The following is a 26,884-nucleotide window of genomic DNA, read 5'->3' as shown; positions in this document are numbered from 1 at the left end:
GTTTTTGCAAACGCGTTAGCCCACTTTCGGTACTCGTAAGACTGCTTGGCGTTACTCTTTCGAACAAAATTGTGACTTAATTGTAGACAAAAATATCGCGATTTGATACGATACCAAATGACGTCATTAGTATGCTCAAACTCGCAAAAAGGATGAAATTGACAACTTTTGGTAATGAAATTGACAACTTAAGGTATTTTTTTGATTGTAGGGCCGCAAATTCGCTTTAGCGTAAATATCTCCAGTTGTTAACTATTTAAAATTGTTTTTTTGGTTTATATTTCAAGTTAGAAATGTCAAGTGATAGTATCGGTAACAGTGACTTCAGTGACCTGACTTAAGTGCACTTAAGTGACTGTTTAGAAATAACTTGACTTGACTTAAGTATTTTGAGCTAAACAACTTGACTTGACGGATGTATTTTGGGCAAATGACTTGACTTGACTTAACTTACTTGGGTTAAAATAAATTGATTTCATTGAGGCAAATATTTGTAAAATTGGGTTATTTATCTCAATCTTTGCATATAAAACAATTTGCTTGCTATATGTTGCGTTTATGTTATTTTTTTACTTTTTATTGCTCATTATCAGAATTTGTCAATTTTAATAGTTTAAAGTTTTATTTTTATGACGAGGGCTTGACTTGAATTGAACTTGCTCTAGCTATGACTTGACTGGAGCTTGGCTCGGGCCACTGATAACTTGGTCTGGGACTTAACCTGTTAATTGTTCACAAAGCTTTGACTTGGACTTAAGTTATTTTACGAATGACTTGACCGGATTTCAATCATTTCAAAATGGCTTGTTTACAACAATTCTTAATAGTGCAAATAAATTAAGCGTCTGTGTTTTGTGTTACTAACGTTACCAAAATAGCTTAAATCCAAGAAGAACGTTTTACAAGGGAGGCATCTAACCCAAAGCGCTAGTTGTTTATAATATGTAACCTTTCGGAGTGTTTTAACGATGGCATTCTAGTTGTTATTTCTTCTTTTATTGTGTCCTACAAGGTTAAGATGTAATTTGGACAGCATAGCTTTAGGAATTGCCAAATACGTTTATGATTTTGCGACTTGATTTTAGTCTAAGTTTTAATAGTTTGTCGCTGCCTCTTTAATTTAAAATGCCACCTTAGAAATTTTGGGTCTTTTCGTCAGAAAAATCTCGTACAGTTGATGAAAATATAGGCCTATAGGGTGTGTACAGGGTTTGGACACCATATCTTGTTTTCTCCATTGTTTTCTTCATAAAGATCCACATTTGGACATTTAATGATTGACATCATAACAGCGATTTAAAGAATAATTTTACATATACACAGGAACCGAATAAAATAATACGCAACAGGTTCAACTAAAACGCAATACAACACATTCAATGCTATAGTAGCAAATTTTAAGACGCAATTATATGATTTCGGTACAAGTTACCAACATGCTATCATCCATTCAATAAAATGGTTGCTCTTCTTTTTACATCGTCGGAGACGTCTTCCTTACAATCGTACAAACGGCAAAGCCAGCAAATCGTCTGAAGTTTCGCTAAAATAAAAAGAAGCGCCATTATAATGCGAAGTGAAAAGTAACATAGGCGTTTTTTTTTCGCATGATAAAAAGTCCTCTTGGGGTTTTGGGGGAACAAAAGTTGTTTTTCAAACACCAGTGTTGTAATAAAGTCAATGACTTGACTTAACTGCACTTAAGTCTCTGTTTTCAAACGACTTGTCTTGACTTAAGTCATTTGGGAAAAATGACTGACTTGACTCAAGTCTTTTGAGCAAATAACTTGACTTGACATAAGTCTTTCGGACAAATGACTTGGGTTAAAATGAGATGTTTTCATTAAACATTTTTTTTATAAAATTAGGTCATATATCTTAATTTTTTCCAACTTTAGTAGATAAACTTTTACTTTTTATGACAAGGTTGACTTGAGATTGACTTGCTATTGACTGGAACTTGACTTGTGATTTATTGAAAAATACTTGACTTGGACTAAAGTTATTTTACAAATGACTTCACTTGGTCTTAAGTTATTTTACCAATGAATTTACTGGCAAAGTCATTTTAAAAAGTCTTCAACAGTGCGAAAGTAGTTTTGGAAAAGTGAAATAATAAAACAGATTAATTAAGCAGAACTGTTTTTAGGGAATTACAATGTGAAACAAAAAGGTGGCATCTGGCATGGCTATATGTGTTTTTTTTTTAATTACTTTCACGTTAAATTGTGATAAAGGGTTTAGTTCGAATAGTATTATATAATAAATTTGTAAATTCTAAAAATATGTAAAACAGTAGCTGTAAAAATGTTGTATTGCCTATTTTAAACCTGATCATTTTAATTTTCACATGTTTTTTTATGAAGCGATACAAATAATATAATATTAGCTGTGGCTGAGAATCACTGATCTTTGTAGCTTAGAGGTTGAACTTTAAGTATAGTTAACCCTAATAAAGATCTACTAGATTTTTTAACACAGTCATTCAAAAAATTAGTTATGACGTTTCTATAGTTTCACAAATATTTGTTTCAAATTATAAAAAAAATTTCAAATGATAAACGCTTAATAACAATATTGAGCACTGGTATTAAGGCGCTCAAAAAAATCAACGCAATTCTAATTCTATAAAAATACCCCCACTTAAATGTAAAATAACCCATTTTGTCTGTAATTTTACCAAACAAACACTGTGATGGTAATAATTATCAAGTACCTTTGGTGAAAAAATTACAGCTGAAACCGTATCTTGGTCCATGATCTGGTTTGTGGCACAGAAATTTAGGGCAGTTGGAAATGCTTCGTCCACCGATCATTCTAGCGAGATGGAGTTCGTTGGACGCTGCTTGTTTCTTCGCGTTCTCGTCCCTCTTTGCATTTTCATTTGACTTGGTGTGCGCTATCACTTCTTCCAGCGTGTAAGAGCAGTTTTTCTTTGAGACAACATCGAGCAGTCGTTAGAGCATTACACACCAGGCCAGACTTGGACAACTAGATTTATTTTAGCTTTTTAAAATTAGATTAGAATTAAAATTAGAGCATTTTAGTTTTTTCTAAATTAGTATAGAATTAGAATCATTTTGAGTTTTCTCAAACTAGATTAGAAATAGAATTACCGAATTCTTAAAAAAAACTAATTTAAACTAGAATTGAAACTAGAATTACATTTGAATATTCACAATCAATCTCAGTAAATCGCAAATTATTCCAAAAAGAAAGTGAATGGTAAATATATGTGCGCTAATTTTGATGCCTTTTAGCATAGAATATGATTTTCAGACTGTGAAAATTACGTTCCACCCAAAGAGTTTGCATTCAAATTTTTTGTTTTGACTAAGAGAACAAAAATGCCGTTGGAAAAATTAGTATTTTTGGTAAAATCCGAATTAGATTAGAACTAAAATTAGAATTAGAATTAGCCGTATTTTGCTCTAATTCATTGAATCAGAAAACTAGAATTATAGTTGTCCGAGTCTGCACCAGGCCTGCCCAATCTTTTACTGATTGCTGGGCGACTGTTTTGATTCTTTTAGCGGCCCACGATAAATATATATAGCTATAGGTATAGTTAAGATCATTTACATAAAAACTGTTGGTCTAAGCGCCATAGTATTATCGATAATTCAGCTTTAGATATCGTTGCTTCATAGGTTTTGTTGTGTGCTCCCGCTTGTAACCATGTTTGGCATCATTGCAAAAAATCAGAGCTTTTAAGTCAAATTTTAAAGTCAATTCTTGTTTAAGTTAATACTTTGTTGTCATGACGGCACCTATAGATATAGATGTGGCGCCATTACGGTTCCAACTCTATACGACTTTGCTATCTGGTAAATATATTTTAGGAACATGATATACTTGAAAAAATATGTTTTAGAAATACTTACGAAACTGCTAGTGACGCATTCCTTGATCAACTGTGGTTTCGGTTCGCACACCGATTCAAATCGCCCGTTTACGCAGCGCGATGAGGACACATTTTGTTTGACCTGATAATTCGAATTGCAGGTTGCCTCGCATTCTTGGGCCAATACCTCGTACTTAGTGTTTGTACAATTTCCCAAAACCGTGCTGTTCGACTGGTACTTTCTTACGTCACAATACGTTTTGGTGGTGTCGACAACTGGAAAATAGCGGAAGAAAGCTACAGTCGTTGTGGAGTCAAAAAATACACAAACAAAAGTCGTCGTTGTCTTATATAGGCCGTCTCCTGTTTTTAGTTTATTTGCGATATTTCAAATTTTCACTCTGGAAAGAGTTATTATATCTCGGCAAGCAAACAGCAAAAAAGGCGTATAACACTATACAACATGTATTATTTTACATTTTGTTTAAATACTTTAAGGCAAAAAAGTTAGTTTCACACCATTCGTTTCCTAAACTTACATTCATACGACATGTTGAAACCTTTTTGAGGAAAAATCCCATCAGATTCGAAGCGCATTCGAACTTTGTGGGTCTTTGAGACAATTGTAAATGGCTCAATCGTGCCGGAAAAAAATTGAGCAGGTGGATCATCCTTCTTCGCTCCGTCGAAAATCTAGAGAAAAAGCAAAAGATACCGAAACTGCCAAATAATGTTTACCACATTATGTTGAAAAAGGTTTTATTTTTTAGATTTTACTTTTCGAAGTCGCGTTAAACATATAACAGTGGGGTCTTTTTACGATACTACATCCATTGCGAAAATGTATACAACAAAAAACCTGATGTTATACTTTATGGTCGCTATATAAAACGGTTTACTTTAGAACCTTGAATAAATAAATTCAAAAAATATGTACCCTTAAATAGTCCGTCAGTTCTCCGTCAAAAGGCTTCTCAAGCTGAAAATCGTGAAACGTCATGGCAACGACGAAGTTTTTCTTAGGTCTCAAGTAGTAACAGGTGACAGTATCCACGTTATAATCATTCGGGTAGTTTGGTGAGTGGATATTTCCCCGATATGGAGTGCTTATTGTCGTGCATTTCACCTCGGCACGTACTGCATAAATACAAAACACGCTTTAAATGTTAAATCAAGTTAGGCTACTTACTGTCAGAGCGAAAATAAATGACTCATTCGTTTGTAGAGTCAGCAATGGCCACATATATCGAGAGATGTAAGCATCTTGTTATGTGTCTAATGCGTCTAGTTAAAGTTTTGCCATTTTTTATAAATAATAAACAAAGAAAATGTCTTGATCGACGTGTTTTGTATATTTGGTTTGGATATTTGCGTTATCGTCCGGAATCTACCGATATTTTGTTGCTTCGAATATCGCCTAAACTGGCTTGGAGGAAATTTACACAAGTTGAGATGTGAGGATAAGACTGATACAACACTATTTAAAGAAATTTAAAAACTATTAAATCAAAAATTGGTCTTTACCCTAAATTAAGGCATTTTTTGGCTTGCTGTTAATAAATGTGGTCATGGAGCCACAGTCGTCGTTCGCAGCAATACGAATCGTATTTTTTTGTTTTGAAAGAAGTGCTTTTTAAACTTTTTTCCTCGAATGAAACTCAAATGTAATGCAAAACGTTTTGCAATTGATTGCTTTATAATGTTTTTTGTATTGATACTTGCGGTTTATTAAAATGGATTTTGAAGTGTAAACAGCACTGAGTTAAACTGCCTTATAGGTCTTATTTTCCTAATATTTAACACCACTGTCAAGGATAACTTTACTATTTTTCGGCCGGCACAAACACACATATATTTGAAATCAAACCACCAATACAACAAAGGTAAACTGTTTTAAACGTAACTAGTATTATCACTTTCCTGACAAAGTTTCGTCCTACCTTGAACACAGAACAGAACGGCGATGATAATGGAAACTGGTAAGCTCATCTTTATATTACAGCGTGTTGACAATTCGCCGACTAAAATTATTCTTCTGCGCTATATGGCTTAAACATATATGTGCGACGGACGTCTGCCATGCGTTTCAAACCGCCCTTTTTCTTCGGTTAATCTGGTTTCGAAGCTGACCTAACGTCCAATTTGTGACAACACGAATTTGCTAGAAATTTTGTCGAGTCAGTGCCTCGGGCTGGAGTTTCTGTTGCGGGCGTGCTTTGCCATAACAAAATCGTGATACGTTTGTGTGTGTGTGTGTGTGTGTGCGCGCGCGTGTGTGTGTATGTGTGTGTGTGTGTGTGTGTGTGTGTGTGTGTGTGTGTGTGTGTGTGTGTGTTGACTAGCCGGACGTACAAATGTATTTTATATGTTCTCGACGGAAAGCATAATTCGTGCTAATAACAGCCTTCATGGATTCGAAACCGCAGCTTCGGAATTTCTCCAGACAGCTTTAAAGTAGGTTAAATGAAAGAATTTACAGATTGCATGTTAGAAAATGAAATAAACCGAAAAACGTGGCTACTTTCGCAAACGATAAGTCATAACAATAACACTAAATTACATCATTTCTTGTGTACCACTTCCGTAACGAAAGTCATGCAGGCATTTTCTATCTCGAATATTAGACAATCGCCAAATTTGCGGCGCGGTCACTTAAGAGTAATTATACCATTGACGGATCGGCTATTTTACGTTGAATCGATGTGCCGCAAGCTAAACTTTCAGTAAACAAGCCAAGCGAAATTAACACTAATTCAAAAAGTGGTGGGCAGGGTTAGATCGAGGGGGACATGATGCCATGGCTAGAGCCAGGTTCAACTAACGAAAAATTGTATGTCATGTTGATACTTGTCTATGAATAAACTATGTTTTTGTAAACAAAGATGCTGCTCTAACTAATACGATTTTAATAACTCAAGTTTAGGAAATAAGTTTGTTTTAAATTATCGAAAAAATGTATAATTTAGAAACAGTAAATGACAAATGAACGTAACTAAAATTGAAAATTATTGTATTTACACTTTTTAGTTTGGTAGGTGTTGCATAATTTTACCTTAATTTGAATGAGTGAAATCAATTATTTTTTATATCGGATCATACAGCTGTATAGGATTGCCCAACATATTGCCAGAATACAAGTGTCGTTTTGCAATAACAGTGCTTCTGGTATACAAATTGGCTAAAAATTAATCGTATCATTAACATTAAAAAATAATTTGTACAGTGGTCGAGCAGGAATAATTTGATATTTCACGGCTTACCTTACAGAGCCTCGAAGCGCGCTACCTAAGAAGTGCTGTTTGAAAAACCCCAATAGTGCGAAAATGCATTGTTTACGTCTCAAAAAACATTTTCCTAACTATATACGCAAGGATTAAACATGACATGCCCATTGCACAGCAACACGAAATGTCATGTTTTACGTGGAATATTGCCAGTGTTGTAATGACTAAGCCAATGACTTGACTTGGTGATTATTTAAATTGAACTGCCTTCAAAAATAACTTGACTCGGACTTAGTTTTTTGACAAATGACTTGTCAGGGACTTAAGTCATTTTAAATGACTTATTCGCAACACTGAATATTGCGTTGAGTGGCAAATGTAGGGCTTAACGTAGCTCCAAATCTTCGGTGTTCGCTTTAGCTAAAATCCAAATTATTTGAAACTATTTTAAGATATGGAATAATAACTGAAATACTTAATACAAAAATTTCAAAGTAATTTCTTATTTGAACCAACTCATAACCATGAATACCCCCAAACCCAATGCGTCAAGTCTGGTCCTTGAAAGTTGGCCAATTAAAACCAAATAAACGCAATAATTTCGCGGTTAACATTAGGTTAATACACACCAATTTGATCAAGAACAGCACTCTTCTTAGGAAAAAATGTGATAAAAAAGTGCGCAGAGTATAGGTCTCAAAGCTGTTGATTTATCTATTTTTAGATCTACTTGGAAATAAACCTATTTTTTGAAATATGACTTGAAGATTTCTCTCTTATGTCCAGCATAAACTCCTGTTTTACTAAAAACTTTCAATCACGCGTGTGTTCATGTGGCACATGTAAAGTACTGTTTTCAGACTCTATATCACACTTTTAGGTCGTGGTGTGACTTAGTTCTTCTTTAGTATAGTTGGCAATTCTTTAACAAAACACTTTTGTATTCCACACTGTTGAACGAACAATTAAGTAACTATCGACAAGCTTAATGTTTAAATTACGGACAAAGCTATAGCAAAGATAGAATTGTATACATATGGCTCATGTCATTCCGATCATCAGGAAATTAGTTGCCCCCAATAAAAAACATAAACAGAAGCGTCATCATTTGAGCGGCTGCCACGGCAACCAGGGCTACAATGACGCCGATTGACCACTCGGGGATGACGAAGCATTCCTCGTAACGGCAGTTGTCGATGACGTCACTGCTGCTGACATCACGCTTAGCGAGCTCGTGTTTTGCGCGGGCGCTCGGGCTGTTCAGGTGAGTAAAGATGTACGGGTGTTGCTAAAAAATGCATAGTTTCGAGGTTTGCTAAAAGTATTAGATGTTACATGAAAAGTTGTAAAAATAACGTAAAACGCCTTAAAACAATGTAATATAGTATGGTAAATCAATTCAAATAAAAATTAAACCCTTTTTTCTATTTAAAACAGATATTATTATAAATAGAATAATTTTTTCCTTTATTCCCAAAGTGTGCACACTTTTTGATTTTGATAAAAGTTTTTCTTATGTTTGTCTTATGTGTTGCTCATTGTTTTCAACAGAATAGTTAACATTTTACTTGTGGGAAATTGTATAACACGTAATGAAATGCCTATACTGGTCAATACTGCCTCGAAAGGAGTGGATTACAAGTTGCCTTCATGTTAAATATTGAAATAATAAATACGGTAGTGATGTATTACCTTAGTTGGACACTTGAGGTCGCTGACTGACCATCTGGTTGTTTTGGCTCCAACAGGTTCTAACTGAAATAAGAAATTACAGGTTTGAAAACATACGCTACAAGATTAAGAAAAAAATTATTTGAAACATTGGACAAGTTCGAATTAAAAAAGTTATAAAAATATTTAGAATTGCTTTCGTAGAACAAGAGTTCCACAGTTTTATCTTCTTGGATTTAAATTACTTGAAGTACAACTTTTTTAATTGGAAAACCTTATGATAGTTGACCTACCATGTTATTCCAAATGTTAAGAGCGCCCAACGCATGACCTTTCGAGCTGAAATGGAAGCAATCGGGGGCGAAGTAGCTGGCGTCCACTGTTCCGTTCTAATAAAAAATAACAAACGACCATTTCTATTAGTGGGCACAGCAAAGCCGCAGATAAGCTAAAGTGGCCTGACGTTGATGCGCAGCAACGGTGCAAAGTGTGAGAACAGCATTGTTGTTTAGATCAGGGTGGTCCAAGGTTGGCATCATCGCGGGCCACAATATTTCTTGCATATTCTTTGCGGGCCACATACATTAGGCTATATCCGTACGAGGGCGTGAATGTTTAAAAATCGACGTCAATAGTCGTCCAAGACATATAAGTTTCATAAACTTGCTACTATCGCCGAACTTGTGCGCAATGAAATCGTAGCGTATGAGACTAAGGAAAATGGTCGGCCTGGGTTTGGACCGTCCTGGTTAAGATACTGTTACGTTGCCTTTGGAGCATAATACCAGTTGATGTCGAACGAACAATCTTAACGATGAATAAATAAATTTTCGAAACGTTTAAAATATGCTACCTATACTTCTGTATGGAATTTAATATTCGCTCTGCTTAAAACGTTGTTGTTTTGGAATGCTTCACTGAAACATGTAAATCAAGTACATCCTGGATTCATTGGAAGATGCCATTTTAAAAATTGCCCTAATCACGAATGCTAACGATATTGATATTTCAAAACATATGATTTTTTATTGTTTTTAACATTGAAATACACTACAATATTGTTTAAAAGCAGCTATGTCGCTTCAATATTTTTTTCCGAAATCTGTTTTGTACTTGCAAAGACGCAACCTTACAAGAACCGAAAAACGTTACAAATAACAGCAATTTTCCTTACATACATAGGCCGTTATAGGTTTACCATTCGGCAATGTAAACGGAAAACATCCACCAACCTCAGTGACCGGCAGTACAGTGTCCTTGAAAAACGGTTGTATGACGGCTGTAAAATCGTCTCGCGTATCGTACCTTCCGCTATTAATAAGGTCTTCCAACTGGCTCTGAAGGAATGGGTTTCGATAAGGTTGTGCAAGTTATATTTAAATAATTAGTATTAAACATGGCAGCCAGTAAATTTGATAAACATTTTAAACTCATTTTAAAGCAAGTATTTGGCTGACAATATATAACAGCGTTGTAGTTATGTTGGTGTTATATCACAGTTTTATACAATGATTGCATCAACTCATCGCAAAATGTTGTAGCCAGCGTCTGTAACTTTTCTAAAGTTTTCGAACACGGGACGTAAACTTTTAGGATGCGTCTGGACTAGTTTTAAATTTTGCACAACAATGTTAAATTAAGAGAAATAATATTTTGCAGCATCAAATTTTATTTTATTTAAATGATTCGACTATACTATTATAACAAGTCAATGAAACTATCTTTTACCTTATAGTGGATTAGAATCGCATTTGTGTTTACAACAGAATTGCTCAGTTGTATTTTATAAAAACTAGCATACTAGTGTAGAAACATTCGGAATGCACTATTGGCTACACAGCCACCTTTGGGAAGAGGATATTTGTATATTTTTTAACCGCAAACGTTTCGGCGTTAACGATTGTCGATTACTCCACATTTATTGTTTGCAGGTATTGTTGTTGTGTTTTTACGACCATGCATGTTTGTGCGCTGTGCAAAGTTTTAGCGTTGAAACAACGCGATTGCGCTGTAAAACTGCCTTTACGAGATATTTAAGGCCTCGTAAAACGTCGGAGTAATATAGTGGTGGTACCATTCCACGTGAGGAATGCACAAACTGTTTTGGGAAATGTGTAATTATTGAAGGCCACTAAGCTGCTTAAACAACACCAAATAGAACTAAGCTTCAACGTCAATTTTTTTCGTATTAATTGCAATTCAATTCGAGTTTTTCGTTTACTATTTGAAATTTACTGGAATGACACAGAAACAATAAAATTAATAAACTAAATCTTTATTTGCAATCTAATAGTTTGTTGTTCTATTGAAAAGAGAGCACGATTTACGGGTCAATTAATCATTTTTATAAAGTATAATTATTATGTGCTTAAGTAATGATTGAAGGGTTGATATACGGAACGATTATTTCTAAACACAAGTAACACGAGAGAGGCGCCTTTTTAAATTACTTGTTAACAAACCTTCAAAACAGGTTATTTATGAATACGTGGTAGTTTAGGCAATCCAACTCGTGTTTAGGGTAATTGTATGAAAATAATCGATTATTTTATTACCGATTTTAATATTTACTCTGACAAACTAATTTTTTTATAATGTTGTGCTAAAAATGTTTGAAAGCGATAGTTCTCACAGCCGAAGGATCGAGCAGAAACACAGATATTTCGGGTAAATCACCCTTTAAACTGCTTTTACGCCGATAAAGCTGGAAAAGCATTGAACGAGATAAAGGCGTGTGTGATACTTGAGACGCTAATGAAATAACATCAAACCTCAATAGTGTTGCACTTAATATGTGATAATAAAATTCACCTTTACCCTTGCAAGATAAATGTCGACCTTAATTTCTGATCAGTAACAGCAGAATACTTCAGCAAAGCTAGCAATTCATGTCAGACACAATTAAAATATCTTAAAAGATATATATCAAATGTATCGTTTGTATATCTGAATAAACAACCGCAACATGACAAGAATAAGTCAGATATACATTTGTTTATTCAGATATACTGGCGATGCCTTTGTTAGCAAAATAGATAGATATATCTTCGACAATAACATTGTCGATTTATAAGGAATCTGTTTTGCACGATACGTCAGTATCCTGATGAAAACGTTCTGTATAGCACGTCGAAACGTCGATCTATATTATTATATACTGCTGGAAGAGCAATACTCCGTCATATATTATACCTGGCAGCAATAGCTTATTTCATATCTTTTAATTGTGTCTGACCTGAATTGTCAGCTTTGCTAAAGTATTATACTGACCTCAATGGTATCGGAAAAGCGTCAAACAAACAGCATCGCACTATACTAGATCAGCGACGTTCGCAAAGAGAAAATCGAAACCTGGTACTGCCAGTTGATCTCCTTCAGCTCTTGCTGGCCATCTCCCTCGGCCTCCGCAACGTAACCGCAGAAGAGTCGCTGGGTGACCTTGCACAGCGGGTAGGCGTTGTCTGCGTCCGACACCTGGGGTAGCAGGTAGATCTCCATGATCTGAGCGATCTGGACGATGGTACGGGGAAGCTGCAAAGACCAAGGCGATTTTTTTTTAATTCCTTCCCCACGCTGTTGCCTCAAGGGCGCGCCCTTGGAAGTGCGAGATGGCAGGCATTCGCGCAAGTTGTAACCACACGTGTTTAGCGCAGTGTACTATAATTGCGGAATAAATAAATCTATCAGTGCCTTGCCACCGGTGTATCGCAACGTTCCCGGAAAGGTTTTACTTGCGTTTTTAGGCGTACTCTTTTTACTAATTTCATAAATTAACGACGTGTAACTTCATCAGCTTTCCTTAATATAATACTTTTTTTGAAACCTATTTTGTGAAGCATTTTGCAGACCTTTTTTCGGCTTACAATATTTTAGGAAGATAATATGGCTTTTTTCAATTGGTTATTATCTTGGCGATTAATATTGTAAATATTGCCAAAATGTATTTAAGTGAACTTCACTTGGTCAGTGAAAGTTAGCTTGAAAAGAGGCATGTCACTTTTAATAGTTTCCGTTCAAACTTCAAAACATTTCGAAATTCTTCAAGAAAACGTTATCTATTTTCGGGAAGAAAATTAAACAGCTTTTACCTCTGCGTGGAAAATATCCAGTGCCTTTCTAATCTCATCCACGTACGTTTCGGGGGAGGCACCATCGGGGTCACGGTCTATCGCACACAGGTCGTTGCCACCGATGAATATAGAAATCAGTTTCCAGTCGTTCTCAAAATTGGTCCTCTAACATTGAAAACTTGAATTTATAAGTGTCGTAACTAGTTCGTTTCGAACCATTTAAGAATAATATGATTGGAAGCAAAGGTGCTATACAGGCTTTAATTTACCCAATAAAAAAAATTGCACGACTTATAAAATTTGTTGGATTTAAAATACTACAATTAAGGTATTTACTGTGCTGGAACGAAATCCATTATTTTCTTATATAATCTTAAATCAAAATTTTCACATCATTTGACAAACCTAAATGTTTTTAAAAGATTTTTTTACCGGAATAGTTAAACTTAAAGTTTACGTTATTTAAATCCAGGTTCAATCCAAACTGTAGTGAATGAAATATACCACCTACAATCTAAAACAAGTATTTTTTACAAAAAAACACATTTCATTCACAATTTGTTAAATGTTAATAAACGATATTTTAGAAAGAAATATTCGCTGTTGGAATTCGAAATGAATATAAACTATAATCATTTCGAAAAAGGTTGCTAACGGCTCTACGAAATTTTTGCTATCATTGTTCTTATTCTATCCATCGTTTATCAAACAAGTACGGTACTGAGCCCTTTAAAGTTTAAAATTTGATGTTTATTATCACCCTTGCCTACTATAACATTGTTTTAAAAGGTAATTCCGAAAAGATAAGAACGTTGTTACCATGTTTTGCTTTTCATCAAATGTCAATTAACTTACCGAGTCGTTCTTCAAACGTTGCACAAGGTGGTTTGCTTGATCTGTCATGTCACTGAATAAAAAGCACAAAAGAGAGTTGTTTTAATTCTAATTGTTGTGTTGTTTGCATTTTAGTCGATATAAATGTTTGAAAAGCATTGTTTCTTACTGAGCTCGTCCACCAGGAACTGCGACGTTGTACCAATCTTCTTCTCGCACCATATAGCCGAGCCCATTGCCCGATGAGTAACCCTTTATTTGTGGATTGAATCGCCTTAAAATATCTAGAAATAAAGTTTAAATTATTATGAGAAATATATGTTCAATTGTTATGAGGGTAAAACGGGAGGCTTTGTTGCGGTATTTTCCTTCATATCGACATAAAAATTAAATAAGTTGTTGGCTATTAATAATAAAATGTAGAAACGCTAAGGTATATTAATATATAGTTCAATTTTATTTCACATTTTAATTACATCGCACGTAAAATTTTCAACGCCCATTTCAAATTAGTTTAGCTTTTAATTTATGTCAGAAATCAGTCATTTTCTCACAAACGACGTATGCTATAATGACTTAAGCGCTTTAGAGACCTCATTTTTTGCTATAGGAATATACTCCCACTTACTTGTAAGTGTGATGGACGATTCCAGAGTTTCGTCGCCGCCAGCCAGCCAAGAAATGCCTCGGAACTGGATTGCTAGCCCTGGCAGATAATCGGCACCGGCACCAGTGGCCGCCTAAATTCACGCAGAAAAATTCATTCGAGTGGTTTAAAATTGGAAATCAAACAGCGTAAAACATCGCAGTTGATAATGCACAGAATTACATTTTAGACCCATAAGCTACAGTGTCCCTTTTTAGGTGTGCATATAAACTTTAAAATGTCGTTAAACGACGTTTCAGTAAACATACAAACAGACTTAGAAAACTAGATTTATTTTAGCTTTTTAAAATTAGATTAGAATTAAAATTAGAGATTTTTTTTTCAAATTTAATTAGAATTAGATCATTTTGAGTTTTCTCAGTTTAGATTAGAATTACCGAATTCTTGGAAAAACGAATTTGAACTAGAATTACTTTAAATTATTCACAATCAATTTCATTTAAATCGCTAAATATTCCAATAAGAATGTAAATGGTGAATAAGTGTGTGTTAAGTTTTATGCCTGTTAGCATATCATATGATTTTTAGACAGGAAACATTACCTACAAGTCGTTCCATCCAAAGAGTTTTATTTCAATTTTGTTGTTTTGACTGAGAGACTAAAAATTCCGTCGGACAAAGTAGCATTTTTTGTAAAATCCGAATTAAATTAGAACTACAAAGAGCCCACAAGCAATTCACATAGAATAGAATTAGAAGTAGTCGCATTTTGCTCTAATTCATTGAATTAGAAAACTAAAATTAACTAGTTGGCCAAGTCTGCCTACAAGAAAGCAATACGCTAGAGAAGAGGTGAACAACATTTTATCTATTGACGGTCGCATATAAACAGTCTGTTTCTCACGGCGCCAGTATGGATGCCCGGTAATACAGGATCGGAAGCGATAACCAATGCCAAGTAATATTGATACTATAGGGTGGTCGGTGTTTATCGGATACCCAGTATTTTTTTCTCAGCCAAGATTTTTATTTCTATGTATTGACTTTCTATGTATTGACCTTTAATGAGATTATATTAGGTTAACAACAGTATGGAATTATAAACTTGTTAACGTTAGAGCTATTTTTGGCTAATAACCTGGAAAATAACCTTTAAGCGTTTAAATTTTGCATATATGAACATTTTTTTCAAATTTAATGTCTCTAGTGACGGTGTTATTTATGTTATCTTACGAAGCAGCGTGTGCTGTTTTTGAAGGAACTGGTTACGAATTACGCAACAAAGCTAGGTTAATCGCGCTAAGCGCAACAAAATGCGTTTTTTTAGTTTCGGTTGGCAACGTAACTTAGAAATAAAACTTGATGGATTTGTCACATAAAAGGATAAGCACTATATATAAAGACTCCATAACTGGATTACTGAACCAAAATCACGTTAAAACTTCCCACGAAGTGCAAAACACCATACTGTGTTTATATTGTTTTGATTTGTCTTACTAAAGCCACTCATAGGTGTTGCGCGCGTTAACGATTAAATGGTCTCCTGCAAAGAATTATAGAATTGGGCAAACAGAAAAATGAATTAAATGTAAAACCTGGCAAAATTTGTGCTTTGTGGGGAGTCGGAATCCACACAACGGCAGCGCTAGGTTAAGAATACATCGAATATGTGACAATTTTACACAAGGCCTTTAAGCTTGATTGTGCCGAAAAGTGTGTTGCACTTTTACCGGTAAACCCACTCCACATGCGCTACTTTCGACGGGGTTGTTGAAAAGGCTTATTACAAACATATTAACGTTGCTAAATATCAAATGGCATTGCAGGTTATTGTTAATTGTGGATACGGAAAGATTTTTTTAACTTACGGTGATGGAGTCTCCCAGAGCTCCAAGTACGTCGATATCGTGGGGCATCAGGTTGTGCACTGCAACAATAATTAGCACCATAATACTGAATGGTCCAACTTACGAAGATTTTCCAAATTTTACGACAATATTAGGCTTACCGGTCAACTTTTCTGGCTTCGATTCGAAATCGACGTCAAAATAGAAAGTGCCCACATTTCGTTCTGACGCTTGGGTCTCTGGCGACTGTAAGAAGATCGGTTACAGCTCATTTAGCATAAAATATGTGGTGTATTTTTTTTAGTTTATGATTACTATTGCGAGACAGGTAATGAATTAAGAACTGAAACTAATAGATCTGCTGTTCTCAAACATTTATTAATGGTGGCCCCTTCCATTTATTGTGTTAAACAATAAAAATACGTCGCGCAAACGTCACAAGGAAGGTCTTATAGGTAAAAATAAAAATCTAATACTTATGAACTGATATATGCTCGTCGTCACCTTAGCGTGGAAGGAAGGCCACGGATGAGAAACCTTTAAAAAATGACACCACCCCGACCGCGTATTTGCCTAAATGCCAAGCTTTCGTGGCAACGTATAATCGGTTTTCAGGAATAAAAAAATGGCCGTATTTGTATTGTAAAATATCGCATAAGGCGTAATGGAACATAAACAAAAACTGGCAACCTGCTTCTCACTTTCCCATTCTGGCAGCAGCTTCAGCCTTTCGATAGTTTGTGCCCAATCGGTTGACAAACCTAAAAAACAATGTAACTTACAATCATTATACACCATTAAACATTAAGCAATTTGACTTGGAGTGTTGCAGTGGTCAAGTTCCAAACTTCGAATATCGTTGGATTTTACCCTAGTTGCTCTCGAGATGCCGTGTAAAACATACTGTCAACGAGAAAATGCGATTGACAAATCAAGGTAACGGTAACCGGTCAAGTTTTAGGCCGAAAATTGTTCGCAAAACATACAAAACAAATAGCAGCGCGGAATATCGTAAAAGTCGTGGTACTTTCCGCATATTTGCATTGATAAATCAAATGCCTCACAGAGAAAAACATCACAATTAGCGAATGTAATGCACGGTTCATTATTGAGCATCTCTATGAGCAACTGCTCTGGGGAAATCCAACGATATTCAAAGTTTAGAACTTGACCATGTAGCTACGTTTTCCCAGTAATCACACATCACGGAACACAACGATAACAGAACAGTGATTTACTCGTTCGGCAAGTAGTCTAGAGTCTAGATAGCGTCTTGCGGCAATGACTCGCAAACAAAGGCAAATTTCCTCGAGGTCATACGATTCTAATCTGCATATATCCCCTTGCCTTATGGTTTTTCAATGGAGGCGTAATATTAGCACTCCAATTGCCTTTAAACTTAATTGTTAGTATACGTTATTACAAAAAGCGGCTTAGTTTGCTCTCGCATATAGCTTTTTTTATTGTCATTATTTGTCAAAAATTTAACTGTGTACGTTCATTGTTACAAATGTCGCACGGACTAGGTCAGCTAGGAAAAGCCCCTATACTGTTTTGTACGCATTTTCGGTTACATAAAAGTATAATTTTGAAAGGCAGTGATAATCTGCAGGACTGCTCTTGATTGATTTGAAATCCAGTTTCGACTAAATTCCATGCACCGCGAAACTTATTTTCTTTAATGGACGTTCTTTGAGGGATATAACGGTACTCAGTATAGTTAGTGGTTTAGTTTAAAAAAAACACACCTTTTTATAGGTTAAACAAGCTGCTCGATTTCACGACAGCTATTATAATTTAAGATCACGGAAAATGTTTCCAATACTTACCAATCTCACTTGAGGTCGCGACGGCTAAGACGAGTACAAAACAAAACGCTTTCTTCATTGCCAACATTTTAAAAACAGATGACTGCAATAAAACCAGTGAAGTAAAAAATAAGACGCATTTACTTGCAAGTCATGACCTATATGTCATTAAAGCTTGATTTAAAGTTAGCCTAAAAGGTAAGAAATCTATGGCCTGAACACTGACCGAAATAATTTCGACTTCATGGAAATATTATATGCAGAAAAAGAGTGGACACATACGATGCGACAAACCGTAAAACGCATGTTTTATACCTGCCATTAACGCGAGGGCAAACATACCGCTGGGCGACTGACGTTTGACGAGGAAAGTTTGTTTGCAGAATGATGATGTGAAAAATCAAGGCCTATACATTGTTTCCAGAAGGCCCTAATGAGAGATGGCAATCGGCGATAGAATATGTCTTTTCGTTTATTTGCAGTTTCAATGCTACCACAACTATAATGTACGGCGAAATCTTAAGGTTACATAGATTCCCTTCAAATACTTGTCTAAACTTGAACATGTGCAATATTGAACATGAAAAATACCACGTAAAACTAATCTTCTAAGTTATTTTTAGTTGGAGTCATTTCTGTGCGAAGAAACGCTTGAAAAAAAAGCTTTATGTTGGATTATGGTATTCAAGCATTAAAAGAGGCGTATAACTTTCTTAGTATTGTAGTTTGTAGATTTATGTAGCATTAAACCTTGGTTTAGTTTGCCGTTGTAAAACAGAAACCTCTCTAGTTACAAATAGGTATAGGGCCTCTCGTATTAAATGTGTTGCGTTAAGAGTGGTTTGTGCCGATAACGTAAAAAAGTCCAAGTGAAATGCGTCAAAAATCACGTTTTTCTGGTTTTAATTGGCTAATAACGGTAAGGGATTGAATTCGAAGAAATTCTATTCAAAAAAGAGTTAGAATTCATACTGAGCCTATTCAAGTTTAACATGGAAAAGGTATAAACAAAAGTACTTTGGGAAAGCACAAAAAAAACGTTTATCTGAAGATTCTAGACTAGACCAAAGTCAGCAAAACTGTAATTTAAATAACGACATAAAACCATCGATATTATGTTGGTATTAAAAAGGGGGAAATAATAGCATTAGCCGCGAAAAAATGACCCCACGGCATCTTTGGGTTCAAAAAATTCCTAAAATGCCTAGACAAATAATTTAAGTCTAATAGAATTCGCATTTACGTAGTTTCAATAGGCAAAATTACAAAGTTTGCTAAAAAATATCCTCATTTGCCCTTGGACGTGCGCCTCTTGTGTCACGTAATATTCTCGAAATATGTTTCAGTGGTTGCCAGGCAATGCGCCGTAAAATAAAACTGTTCATCACCGTAGGCATAGGTATAGAAATAAAAAAAAATGACAGATTTTAGGATAAAATAGTGGTTCCCAAACCTTATATTCCCGGGACCTCTTTAATCGCCGTTTGAAACCTAATTTCAGCCGTAAGAAAATATCGCGTGTAAATATTTTCATATAAAAGAGAGTATCACCTCTTTAAAATGGTAGGCTTTTAATCACCTATCCTATACTATTATCAACTTATTAGTAGTTAAATTCGTTGTATTTTAAGAAAACAATACATATCGCCAAGGCTACGCTGTGACAGAAAATATTAGAGAGCATTTGGCCTACATAGCGCAATAATTGTGACACATGGGACATTAATTTGTGACGTTGTCTCGTTTGCGAAAAATACCTGTACCTGTAGGCTTTTGTTTAAATTTAGAAATGACCTCTGCTCATAACTTGCTCCAACGGGCACATTTGCACCGACCTGCTCAATAAAATGTATTTTTTGGTTTAAATTTGTATTATTTCACACGATCAAGTTACGTTTATACCGCGGTTTTTTAACAATAATTCTACTACGTCCTGAAAGCACAAGAAAAAGTAGGCTTATTTTTCGATTTAATTGTATGGTTTTGACCATTTTTCAACTAAAGGTTGCATGACGTAATGGGCAAAAAGTTTACCGCATGCTTTATATAATCGATGAATTGGGTAAAAAAATAATATGATTTGAAACAAATTGCATGAGCATTGACCCCACTGTTGCATGGAAATTTGATTTAATTCGTAGGTCAAGCAATATATGTAATATGCATAAATACGCAGAGCATGGCACTTTTCCTAGTAAAATATTTAACAAAAATAAAACTAGTTTGTTTTTACTCCAGTAAATAACAAAAATGCGATGTATTCGCGAATTCCAAATCGCAACCCCCTGATTGAGAACCAATCAAATAAATCAACGTCATGGTAGACAAACTATAGCTGTTTGTGAGATTTGGTAAATTAAAATATTACCAGCATCCCTTTAAAAGGCTGTGTTAAATTAAAAAAAAATGTTTAGCCAATAAACGCCCGTCGTGTTTTACAAATCTTGCCATAATATTGTGGCCCTATAGATTAGGCAATGGCATGGGTAACTACAACTTGACAGATGTGGCCTGTTAAGCAGTTAAATCTAGCCTGCAAACGGTTCTGCAAATTAATTAAACAGTTTCGATTTTTCTGCTGAACTTATCTTCTGATTATAACGTGACAAAACCTGCGATTGAATTGTCAGTTACAATTGCTAAATAGATTGTTGTGGGCCTTTTTTGATGTATATTATCTTGCAATCTTAGCAACACCCAATTTTGCTGGTATCCAAGTTGAAAAATGGGTTAAAAAAGCAAAAATACTCGCAGCAACTTTTTAAATGCAGCAAAGTTATTTTTCAGGTCGAACCTATATCAAATTTGTGTTTTTAATCTATATTGAATTTGCGTGTTTTATAAAAAATATTTGCGCCGCACCTTTTCAATTTATCTGCCTAACATGTGTTTTGAGGGTTGGAAGATATAGCTTTGGTCTATCTGCATTCGATAATAAAATACATATTTGGCCTTTCAGTGGGCATACAGGCTTACTTCTTATGAATAGCCCTGGCTTTCATCATTAGCAGGCCAGTATAAAAACTGAAATAATGCACGAAACATTTGCTAATAAACAGACCAAATGACTGCCAAGAGCCCAAAATTTAGTGTAAAAAACAAAACGTTGGTTATGGTGTACTGTATAGATATAATAGCATTTTAATAACATGGATTTGTTGATGATGTCTAGCAGCAAGCCATAAGCATGCGAACGAATTCAATATGGTGGTTTTAGCGTAACTTTTTCCTCGCTCTTCACATAAAGGTTAGCATGTTTATTTTTAAACTACTGTTTCGGAAAAAGTCAAATCCATGCGAAAAGTATTCAAGTTTTTTATCCGACTGAAAGACAAAAAAGGCGTTGGACAACGTAGCATTTTTCGTAAAATTCTAGTAGCAATTCATGAAGTACATTTAGCGGCATTTTGCTCTAAATGTAACTAGTTATCCGAGTGTGGGCTTAACGTTTATACTTTTTATATATTTTTAGGTAGCCTATTTACCCTAATTATGTATACGTAGACAGTTTTCCTCTTTTGCCCAACTTTTATTTAGACAAACATTACTTAAAATGAATTTTGAATTTCTTTGGATAAAAATGACTTGTACATCAAGGGGCTTGCTATTTGTTAAAATAGCTTGGGCTTGATTGCTTACCACACTTTTAAAATTCAGCAGACAGCTGCTCTTCTTCTCATTACAAGTATTTATTAACAAAGCTATTACGCAGTAGGAAATTAACTAAACCAGAAATGCGTTTTTAATGGACCTTGGTGAAGTTAAAGAATATTTTCAGGTGTGATAAAAATGGGGAATTGTGCAAATTGGAAAATAAAATATTTTACTGAAAATGAGATGTGATTTTCCATACAATAAACAAAACGTACAAAATATTGATCACTCTTGGGAAAACGCTTTGACATATGATACTTTGATGGATCAAGTCTATTGATCGTATCCAACGTTCAACTTAAACAATTTAACAAAAACAGAAAAGTTTCTTTTAGGTCCACATAGAGTATATAAATTAAAAAAAATTGTCTATAAACATTTGATCAAGGAAATTATTAACCTACAAGAAAAGCATGTACACAAAAGCTTTCGTTCTTCTACCAAACATTTTCACAATTATTCAACCGGTCGAACACCTTGGATACATTTAAAGAAATGAAACCGTTGAACTAAACAATCAAAGATGTAGTTTTCTGTAAAACATTTCAAATGTGATTTTACCAATCAGTTAAATACCAACATAAAGTTCGTTCGGTGTACTATGCACGGATCTGCAATGTAGCTTGATAATAAATTGTAAGCTAAAAATGCCTTTTTATTTACTAAACAATATAATAATTTTTTTATGAAATGCACATAATGAATTTAATTATTTGGATACACATGGATTATTTAAAATGCTTTAAGGCACAGCTCTCTTTCGTAATTACTTATTTATTTATTGCTAATGACTTACTTGGAAACGACGCACATTTAAATTGGAAGGCTCCATCGTCAGATGTTTTACATAGATAATAAATAAACAGGCTCCAGTTTGAATTAGATGGCTAAACAAAAGTATAGAAACGTTTCTTAATAAATATTAACAAAGCATTTGAAATATACATGTCAAGTTTATATATTGAGACAAAAGTAAAGTGAAAGTGCAAATAACCAAACACAAAAGATCGTCTTAAACAATGTAGAGTAGGTGTTGCTATCATTCCTGATATTGGAATAATAAGCTCATAAACGAAAATGACACAAATTCCTAAAATTTATAGTTCCAAAGAACATAGTTTTTAATTTTTCTTTAAAAGAAACAAAACTATGTTTAATGTAAAAAAATTACAAACTTTTAAACAATAATTAAATACCTGTCTTACTCTTGAAAGCCTACCCTGTTTGACTTGAACAGAAGTTGGTACAATTTGCATTGGTGGTATATCAGTACCGATTTTACTTTCTTCGTATTCAAAGAACTGAAGGAGTTCTACTATTGTGTAACGGCACTAAAAATACAAAATGCAACAGTTTTTACAACTGCAGCATCATATAGCAACTCAGATAGTAAAAAACCTATAATTCTAATTTTAAGGTAATGGTTGGTAAATAACTGTCAATTTTGTTTAAAGATTTTAGCTAAAACTAGGAGAAGAACGTTCAAAAATTAATAATTTAAACCAGTGGTTCCAAACTTTTTTAGCTTGCGGCACATCAAAAAATTCTTAAATATTTTGCCGCACACCTTTAACAGAAGAACAATATGGTAACTTTACAATCGCCCTTAACACACGACAAACTTTACGTAAATGTCTCAATATTATTAATTTGTAATGGATAGTGCATATTTAAGTCTAAAATTATATGACTATTGGTAATCCAAAGAACTTATTTTCCAAAATTTCAAAAAAAATCGCGGCACACTTGACAATCTTTCGAGACACACTAGTGTGCCGCGGCACACAGTTTTAGAATCTGCAAACTGTATGAAATTTTATGTAGGACTTAATGTGACAGAATGTCAAAGCAAGTAAGTCTATAATGTTCTGTAAATTAATTAAAGCTTGCGTGCTAATTCAAAATTAAATTAATATGTTATAAAAGAATCAGTGTTGAACCATAAACATTCTGAGAAAAGTATTATTACTAAATGGTAATAATATGTTTTTAATATACACATCATTTTGGCAAAAGTAGTGTCACAAAAATTGTTTGTAGTAAAAGATCTATCAACTTATTACCGAAGTATTGTTAGGGCATATGTCAAAAACTCTTTCCCTCGGAATACAGAGTTTTTTCAGTTTTTTTCTCCATTTTCTGGCTCTGCAACACAATGTACATAAGAAACTATTATTAACTGGAAGCTTAATTTATAATTCATTTGTTAAGTACTGCGGGATGACAGCCACCACCTAATTGTTACTACAGAACAAATAGTAAATTGTCCATGATAATAAAAAGAAAAAGGCTTCAATTTCTTTTTAAAAATGATTTTTACAAATTAATTAATTTTAAACCTTAAATTATTTTATGACAAATGGTCAAGAAAATGTTCTTTTTTTGTAAAAAAACAAATAATTGGGTTATTAAATTATTTGTTTAGTTTACAGCATTATGCATTAGTTTGACATCCAATATTTCAGAATGCATGAATGATTTTGTATTTCAAGGTTACAAATGTTAAATTGCTAAATTTTTCAAAGATTTTATGCCTATTTTTCAAAATTCAAGGCCCTAGGTAAAAAAAATTTTGTACTGACTGTTTAACAAAATACCACTTAGACCACGCATTTATTCCCCTTTTTTGAATCGTCAACCGGATTTTAAACAAAGTTTAGTGTAAATGAGGCACAAAAAAACAGCTAATTTTTAAATTCGTTATCCTACACATACCCACACTGAACAAATTGGTGCCGTGCCCTCTTTGTAACAAAATTGGGAGACTTGCAGAGAAACATACAGGACCTCCTGTTGCACTGCTTTGTTACTGTTTCATCATCTGTTACACATTCGTCCAAGCCGCCGTCGCCATGTAAATCTAAAAGTTTGGTACCAGAAAATTAGCAGGATCATAAGTGACTACCATACAACTTTTTATAACTTGTACATTACATGACAACATAGATGGGAACCCTATTTTAGTTTTACAATTAAGGCCAGCTTTAAAACCCTCATTATTTTAAAAAGCCTACCACATTATTTCATACTTGTTTACTTGAGTGGTACTGTTCTACATGGCCCAGAAATATGTGTTTAAGACATACCATGGTAAAATTGGTAACTGCCTCCGAGAGTCGCACTCTTCGGCACTTTTATGGCTACAAATCTTGTAGGCGGCCTGATCACTAAATGTGCAGCAGTTTCATTTCCAACAAGGCGAAGTAATTTAAAATCTTCATAATGTTTGTCTTTGGAAGCCACCTTCAAATAGAATTACAAATAAAACAACAGAATGCATATATGAGGCATTATTATAACACCAGAAAAAAAGATCATTGATATACATTTTAGTAGGATTGGGCATTTGACCGGTCAATTGACTGATCAAATACTCGTCAAATAGGTCAAATATTGGTCAAATACTGTACACACTATCAAAATATTGAAGTTCAAAATAAACCTTGATTTTAACTTTAAATAAATATATGAACGTTTTGGCTCAAGTACAATGGTTTGTAAAACAAAAACAATTATTTTATGACTATCAATAAGAATTTTTGTAAAACCATGCCCATCTTACAAAGCACAACCACCAAGTTAGGCCAACAAGTTTAATTACGAAATTTAACAACAAGTAAATGCATCAGTAAAAAAATATTTCTACTCCTCATCACAACTTTGTCACTATCTTAATTTTCTAAATCATCACCAGGGTCCACTAAATCAGGGTCCACTAAATCATCACCAGGGTAGACAAGGGATTTGGTTCTTCTAAATTTCTATGTAGCGCAAGATTGTGGTATACCCCGACTAGTGTTTCCTTTTATGACAAATGCGATTCATCATATACCTGGATTTATTCTAAACAAATAAATCTACTTTGCTATTACAAACACCACAGAACCATTTTATATTTGAATTCTTTAAAAAAGTTACAATCAAGATTATTAAAAACTCAAATCACAAAAACAAAAATTTACAACATTTGAATCCAATAAGAGTATTTGACCAGTTAAATAAAGTGCGGTCAATTGACCGGCTTGCCAACCCTACATTTTAGACAACATTTTGTAAAGTAATGTTTAGTATATAGCAACAAGATTGTCAAGCCTCAAAAAATAACATTTTACAGAATAATATTAACAAACCAGTATAAATTCATCTCTTAGAATCACTGAGTTTTCTAGAGTGATGTTAAGGCTATGGCTCGGTCGGACAACCCACTTGTACAAAATATCCTCGCATTTATTATTCTGGAAGTTCAATACTCCTGCATTTCCTCGGAGTAGGATTTTGCATCGTTCTTTTTCTTGCCTTCCTGTTAGTATTGGTTAGTTTTAAGTCCTTGCAAAACTGAGTTTATATTTTTGGCCTTCCAAAACAAAATCGGCATAAGCATTTAAAAGGAATTGCATTTAAGTTTAAACGAATACAAGGTGAAAAAATTACATATTTTTACTTATATTTGGCGTCAAAATTAGATGTGCAATTTTCAAGGTCAAGTGAGTGGACAAATGTTTCAGATAAACATTAGGCAAATGTTTCCTTTAACAAAGTGTATCTCAAGAGTAACTTGCATTTCTAATGATATCCGAGTTACAAGGTTTTTTTAAAGAATTGCGTGTTTATCTATAACAAATTAATTAAAACATTTACAGTATAAAACGTAATTATAGAGACATAACATTAAAATACAAATTTTAAGTGCATGGATGTATAAAAAGATATTTTATACATTTTACGTTTTTATTATTTTGCCTATAATATTAAACTTAAGAAATCCAACTAACTTGGAATTTTGTTTCTTCGTTGCCCAGAAACGACCACTGACATAACAAAACATACTAACAAAGTTTTTATTGCCCAATTTTTTGATGTCATTTTTCTGCAAGTCCTCTATGATAGTTCAGTAAATATAAAAATATAATTTTAAATGAAAGCTTAAACTAATAAATCAACATCAACTTTTAATTTTTATTACTAGATTGCTTTCTTGTAGGCTATCACCTTTAAAGATGAGCTCTTTACCAAATTAACTAACCAAGCAAAATAGTGGCCTATTTAAGATATGATATGACCTAATATTTTAAACTTTTTTTGACTATTTTTTCCTGATAATAAACCACTTTTAATTACGTCAAACTTTGACATTTATAAATAAAAAAATCATTCTATTTGTCTTCAACAAACTAAAGCAGGACTCTCACCTCATCCAACGTTTACTTGGTAAACAGTTCTTACAAAGAACAGAAGGTCGTCGACATTTGCAGCAAACAATGAATTACATTTTGAGCTTTTTAGTGGTGCAAAATAAACGCACATGGAAAAATACTTTGACATGGT

At 34.0% G+C, this 26,884-nt stretch overlaps 3 protein-coding genes across 4 annotated transcripts; all 3 read right to left on the bottom strand.

Moving 5' to 3' along the window:
* Positions 1-1,255: 1,255 nt before the first annotated feature.
* Positions 1,256-5,953, bottom strand: LOC146139691 (scavenger receptor cysteine-rich domain-containing protein DMBT1-like). The gene is made up of 6 exons (XM_083392350.1): positions 5,785-5,953; positions 4,782-4,981; positions 4,384-4,537; positions 3,885-4,120; positions 2,717-2,933; positions 1,256-1,543 (listed from the first exon to the last, which is right to left on the bottom strand). The coding sequence occupies exons 1-6, from the start codon at positions 5,831-5,833 to the stop codon at positions 1,443-1,445; spliced, it is 957 nt and encodes a 318-aa protein (XP_083248476.1). The 5' UTR covers positions 5,834-5,953; the 3' UTR covers positions 1,256-1,442.
* A 2,181-nt stretch (positions 5,954-8,134) lies between these two features.
* LOC146139690 (phospholipase B1, membrane-associated-like) lies at positions 8,135-18,227 on the bottom strand. The gene is made up of 13 exons (XM_083392515.1): positions 18,221-18,227; positions 16,788-16,858; positions 16,259-16,343; positions 16,119-16,177; positions 14,272-14,383; positions 13,813-13,927; positions 13,665-13,716; positions 12,828-12,974; positions 12,091-12,270; positions 9,972-10,076; positions 9,033-9,128; positions 8,761-8,823; positions 8,135-8,356 (listed from the first exon to the last, which is right to left on the bottom strand). Exons 1-13 carry the CDS (start codon positions 18,225-18,227, stop codon positions 8,135-8,137), a joined length of 1,314 nt encoding a protein of 437 aa, XP_083248641.1.
* Positions 18,228-21,677: 3,450 nt separating this feature from the next.
* LOC146139689 (uncharacterized) lies at positions 21,678-26,884 on the bottom strand. Of its 2 annotated transcripts, XM_083392342.1 has the most exons (8): positions 26,749-26,884; positions 25,690-25,859; positions 24,646-24,802; positions 24,275-24,419; positions 23,623-23,704; positions 22,756-22,890; positions 22,356-22,446; positions 21,678-22,092 (listed from the first exon to the last, which is right to left on the bottom strand). In XM_083392342.1, exons 4-8 carry the CDS (start codon positions 24,337-24,339, stop codon positions 22,016-22,018), a joined length of 450 nt encoding a protein of 149 aa, XP_083248468.1. In that variant the 5' UTR covers positions 24,340-24,419; positions 24,646-24,802; positions 25,690-25,859; positions 26,749-26,884; the 3' UTR covers positions 21,678-22,015. The 2 variants fall into 2 exon arrangements, with proteins under 2 accessions (XP_083248468.1, XP_083248469.1); XM_083392343.1 differs by lacking the exon at positions 26,749-26,884 and having other exon boundaries at positions 25,690-26,157.

This window comes from Ascidiella aspersa, chromosome 6, assembly GCF_963924565.1.
Source record: "Ascidiella aspersa chromosome 6, kaAscAspe10.2, whole genome shotgun sequence".
NCBI classification, from domain to species: Eukaryota; Metazoa; Chordata; class Ascidiacea; order Phlebobranchia; family Ascidiidae; genus Ascidiella; species Ascidiella aspersa.
The sequence above is the reverse complement of the archived record's forward strand: the minus strand, read 5'-3'. Positions and strand labels throughout refer to the sequence as shown.